The 5,219-nt window shown below is 41.1% G+C and overlaps 1 protein-coding gene and 1 pseudogene across 1 annotated transcript; both read right to left on the reverse strand.

The window, feature by feature from the left end:
- Positions 1 to 1,164: 1,164 nt before the first annotated feature.
- On the reverse strand, positions 1,165 to 2,205 carry LOC147440422 (uncharacterized). Its single transcript, XM_086483301.1, has one exon. The coding sequence runs from the start codon at positions 2,203 to 2,205 to the stop codon at positions 1,165 to 1,167; it is 1,041 nt and encodes a 346-aa protein (XP_086339427.1).
- Positions 2,206 to 3,112: 907 nt separating this feature from the next.
- On the reverse strand, positions 3,113 to 3,634 carry LOC147440423 (uncharacterized; annotated as a pseudogene).
- Between the last annotated feature and the right edge of the window lie 1,585 nt (positions 3,635 to 5,219).

A 5,219-nucleotide genomic window follows, 5' to 3' on the forward strand; every position in this document is an offset into this window, starting at 1 on the left:
ATCCACTTTAAGCTCTTATGGTTGGTTATAAGTCAAAACTTTCTTCCCAATAAATAGTGTCTCCATAGCTTTAAAGCATGAATGACTGCCAACAGTTCAAGATCATGGGTCGGATAGTTCTTTTCATGAACCTTAATCTTACATGAGGTGAAAGCTATTGGTTTGCCTTCTTGAGTTAACACTCCTCCAACTGCTATTCCACTAGCATCAGTGACAACTTCAAAGGTTTGATTGAAATCTGGTAGCTTTAGACATGGGGCCGTAATCACATATTGCTTAAGTTGGTTGAACCTTTCTTGATGTACTGGTTCCCAATTGATCCTTGCTCCTTTCTTCAAGAGGTCTGTCAAGGGTGCGGCGATCACCACATAATTCTTTATAAAGATTCTATACCAGCCTATGATTCCCAAGAATCCTCTAAGCTCACTTACATTAGTTGGCCGAGGCCATTCAACAATGTCTTGAACTTTAGCGGGGTCTACTGAAATTCCTTCTTGCGAAACAATAAATCCCAAGTATTCAATCCTTGGAGAGAAGAATGAACACTTGCTCATCTTTGCGTATAGCTTATGCTGGCGAAGAATGTCTAACACCTTCCTTAGGTGAGCTACATGTTCTTGTTCATCTTTTGAGTAGATTAGAATATCATCAAAGAAGACAAGGACAAAATCGTCTAGGTAAGGCCTGAAGATATCTTGCATCAATCTATTGAATGTAACTGGAGCATTGGTTAGACCAAATGACATTACTATAAATTCAAAATGGCCATAACGGGTGTTGAAAGCTGTTTTTGGAATATCTGATTCCTTTATTCTGATTTGATAGTAACCAGATCTTAGATCTATCTTTGAGAAGATCTTAGAACCATGTAGCTTGCCCAGAAATTCATCGATTCGGGGTATAGGATAGTTGTTCTTAATTGTTACCTGGTTTAGTCCTCTATAATCAATGCAGAGTCTTAAAGTCCCATCTTTCTTTTTCTGAAAAAGTACCCGCGCTCCCCAACTAGATTTGCTTGGTCTAATAAATCCCTGTTCTAGAAGTTGACGAAGCTGCTCCTTCAGTTCAATTGCCTCCGGTAAGACCATTTTGTAAGGTCTCTTTGACACGGGCACACTTTGACACGGGCTCACTTCTTGGGAGAATCTCTATCTCATGGTCAATTTATCGGGTTGGAGGAAGGGAGGTAAGGTCTTTAGGAAAAATATCTGAATATTCATGAAGCCACGAGGGTTTTGTATCACTTGAATTTGGATTGACCTTATTCAACTTGACCACAAATACCTGTTGACCAGCTCTCATACCTTTGAGTAGACGGTTTGCCTTTACTAATTGAATTTTTGGGCTCCCACTTTGCCCTTGCACTTTGACTTGCCTTGCTTGACTATCTCTAAAGCTCAAACTACCTTGACCACAATGGATGCTAGCCTGATTCTTAGATAACCAATCCATCCCAATAATCCCATTGTACATTCCAACTGGTAGGGTTCTAAAGAAAGCTGAAGTAGTGTGCCCTCCTAGTTCAAAATCAAGGATTCCCATAGAATGTCGAGATACTACGGTTTTCCCATTAGCCAATTCTACCGTCATAGGTTTAGCTTGTTTTTGGTTTAGGTTCAACTTTCGTAAACATTTTGGGGATAGAAAAGAATGGGTACTGCCACAATCGATGAGAAGGTTAAAAGATTTACCTTGACAAGTGGCTAGGGTCTGAATAACAGCGAATTTCCGTTGAGTTCCAAGGTTGTCAATAGCTGCATAGATAGTCGCTCTTTCTTCTTCTTCACCAATGGTAGGTTCTCCTATGGTTACACGTGCATGTGCATTCCTACCTTGACCTCTTCCAAATGCCCTTGATGCTCTCCCTCGCCCTCGTCCACGTCCACCACCTCGTCCAGTGTTGTTTCCAATAGGGCGGGGTCTTTGGTCTGCCTCCGTTGCTACCGTTGCTCTGTTAGATAAGTGTGGACATCTGTTCCGGTAATGTCCCAGTTCTCCACACTCAAAGCATCGAAAATCCAACCTTGTAGGGTTTTGCACGTTTGCAGCATAGGCTCTTTGTGGCTGCCTCTCATTATTGGAAAATCTTACTGGTCGCCTAGCACCATTAAAACTCTGATTCTGTTCAACTCTCCTCCTTATGCCTTGCTCCTTCGTCAAAGGTTTGGCTCGCAATAAGGAATCTTGCACAGTGGTAGGTTTCATGGTTTCCAGTTGTGAGCAAATGGGTTCTCTTAAACCTTGGCAAAACCGAGCTACTTGTTTCTCTATCATCATTGGTGGTGCATAACGCCTAAGATTTACGAACTTTGAGTAATACTCTTCCAGGGATAGGGCTGTATTGCTTCAAGCTAAAGAACTCGTTCATCTTTAACGCTTCATGAGCAGGGGGTAAGTATCTTTCCTTCACTGCTTGCTTGATTTCCCTCCAATTCTGGGAATTTTCTAACACTCCCATGTCACGGCAATGTTGTTTCCACCATAATTTGGCTTCACCCGTAAGGCAAAACATCCCCATCATCGCTTGGTTTGCAAGTGCATTCTTGGCAGCTGAGAAATAATCGTCCATAGCTTCAATCCAAACTTCCGCATCCTTTTCCACATTGGCACCTTCACCCTTAAAAGAAGGTGGTTGCATTTGTTTGAGCAACAATTTCTTCTCCTGAACTTCCGTGTATAAAGCATCATTCCGAGGATTCTCCACTATAGGAGTAATTTGAGGGTTCTCCTGCAAATTTTTAACACCAATGCTTATAATAACTTAAGTCATTTAAAGTATTGGGTTTATCTAGTCCTGTAGAGTTCAACACATGACTTATCCAATCATACCTTAGTCCAATCACATGACTTAACCAGTCATTCACCAACAATCAGTCAATGACTTGACCAGTCAATCAATTCTTTTGAGCAAAACAACTAAGTTTATATTTGCAACACATACGCGTTAACAAGCTTTCTGTTCCTAGCACTATCGTGAAGCATGTAGGGAACACCAAATCTCGATTAAGCTCAAGAGTAAATTATTTATCAACAGTTTCTCTTCCAAAAAAAATCAGCATCTTCTATTGATGTGAGAATACAAATGGCCTTATTACAAAATGTTATAGTAACCCTAATCCTCAGGTGTATATTTGAAGCTGTGATATTCTTGGACACTCTTTAGGAAGAAGCGCGGAGGATTTTATATAGGGGCTAATAGTCGATAAGTGGCGGGGAGTTGTGGTAATCCTGTTGTCCATCCCTTGCCCGAGAAGTGGCTAGTTCTACCTATAACAACCACTCGGTCTTTTGGAATGATTGCAATGACCTTGTCATAGACCCACCGATTGAGGTTGACGCTTCCATCTGCCGCCATTGTTTTGACATCGGTTGGTCAAAAGGCATAGTAATGGACCATCCTTAGCTCCTCGCACCATTTGATGCGGCGAAGATCATTATTTAAATTCCCTAAGCTTCCAGCCCAGATGGTAAAAGTACTCCCACAAGACCACCAGGCTCGAGACCATCCTCGTTGGGTTCGAAAACGTGGCGGAGTGGTCGATATCTCGAGGATCCTCATGATTGATGCCCAAAATTCGTAGTCGTTTGATCGGCACGCAGACATGTACATGATGTTGAACACCTGAAATCGCATGTATGCCTCATGCTGATCCTGAGACGTGTTATATATAAATACGTAAGAATATAAGATCATTTTAATAGAGTAATTTAGAAACAAAAGTAGCAATAGTGGAAAAAAAACACATTCTTCCCCTACATTCCCCTCTTAAAGTTGGATTAACCTCTGTTTATTCTTGGCTTTGATACCAACTGTAAGGTCCCCGTCCTAAAATATCGGGGCGACTTGGAAGATAGCCTTCTTTATCCTCTAAATCCGTTGACGACACCCTACTCTGATAATGCGAAGCAAGGATACGAGCAACGAAAGAGAAGAAGACTTCCACCTGATGTGTTCGTAGTTGCAAGACCCTACGCCACAAGCCAGATCGATGACGTTAAAGATTCTATGGACTCTAGATTCTACATTATAAGAGAAGAAAATCCCTTTCACATATTAAGGATCCAAAAACAACGCCTTTTTCCCCGCGTTTAAGAGGCACAACCGCCATCATTAAATTCGAAATATGACAAGAGATAAATCTCTAACTAACTAAGGCAAAGTGAAAAGTACTCGACTAATCGAGTCCACCCATCCTTGACCGATAACCTGAGCCGGTCCCCACTTTCCACACCGCATGACTCACCTGTTCTTTAATGTTATCTAATTACTACCACGACATATACAACAATGTTCCTTAATTAATTCTTAACACAAGTTCTTTAGTACAATCCTTTCAAAAATCATCAAACAATTCTTTCATAACCAGAGTTAAAGAATTCTATAATCCGCAAAAAAGAGTCTTTATTTCTATACAAGTTTTGCCGCTAACCACGGACTTTCTCTGTCTAACCGACAGAGCCTTTGCAAAGGTTTTCCTAATCGCTAACCGCGAGATGCACATACCTTCCTTTTGCTAACCGCAAGGGTCATCTTGCTACCCGCAAGGCATCTTGCTACCCGCAAGGCATCTTGCTAACCGCAAGGTAAAAAAAAGAAAGTTGATGACCTCAACTTTAATTTCCGCTAACCGCAGATTCCTCTCGCTAACCGCGAGTTCCATCTGGAAACAAGATTTTCTTTTAGTATTTCATATTCTAAATATTTCTTTCAACAAGATCAATCAAAATCATATTCTCAAACCATAATCACTTATCAACAATATTTCTTTATCAAACAATAACAATTTATAAAAACAATACTTTTACTACTTTATGAAACATATGCTTGTTTCATGTGATTGAACAATCACGTTTCCGGTCGGTTTAAGGTAAGGTTAAATCTAAGTTCATCTTACCGGTCAACATGAATACTATGCATAATTATAAATTTTTTTTACTGGATTTGGAGCGCGTACGGCTAACTTCTGTGCTGGCGGTTGGACGGATTCGACTTCTTCATCGATTGATGCTTCCGCATGAGGTACGTTCGGAGTTGACACCCTTCTTCCCACCTTCCTTGGTGGTGCAACGGCATGGGTGTCCTTAGAACTTCGCGTTACACGCTTCGGAGCCATAGCTTTGGAATGGAGAAAAGAAAAGCGCGTTGTTGGAGAGAGAGAGAGAGAGAGAGAGAGAGAGAGAGAGTTCACAAATCGGGTGATGGCATGTCGAGGATTGGA

This window comes from Adiantum capillus-veneris, chromosome 15 (assembly GCF_014529385.1).
Source record: "Adiantum capillus-veneris isolate H3 chromosome 15, ASM1452938v2, whole genome shotgun sequence".
NCBI lineage: Eukaryota > Viridiplantae > Streptophyta > Polypodiopsida > Polypodiales > Pteridaceae > Adiantum > Adiantum capillus-veneris.

Excerpts from the sequence above, each read along its gene's own strand:
- LOC147440422 (XM_086483301.1), bottom strand. The coding sequence starts at position 2,205 with ATGAAACCTACCACTGTGCAAGATTCCTTATTGCGAGCCAAACCTTTG.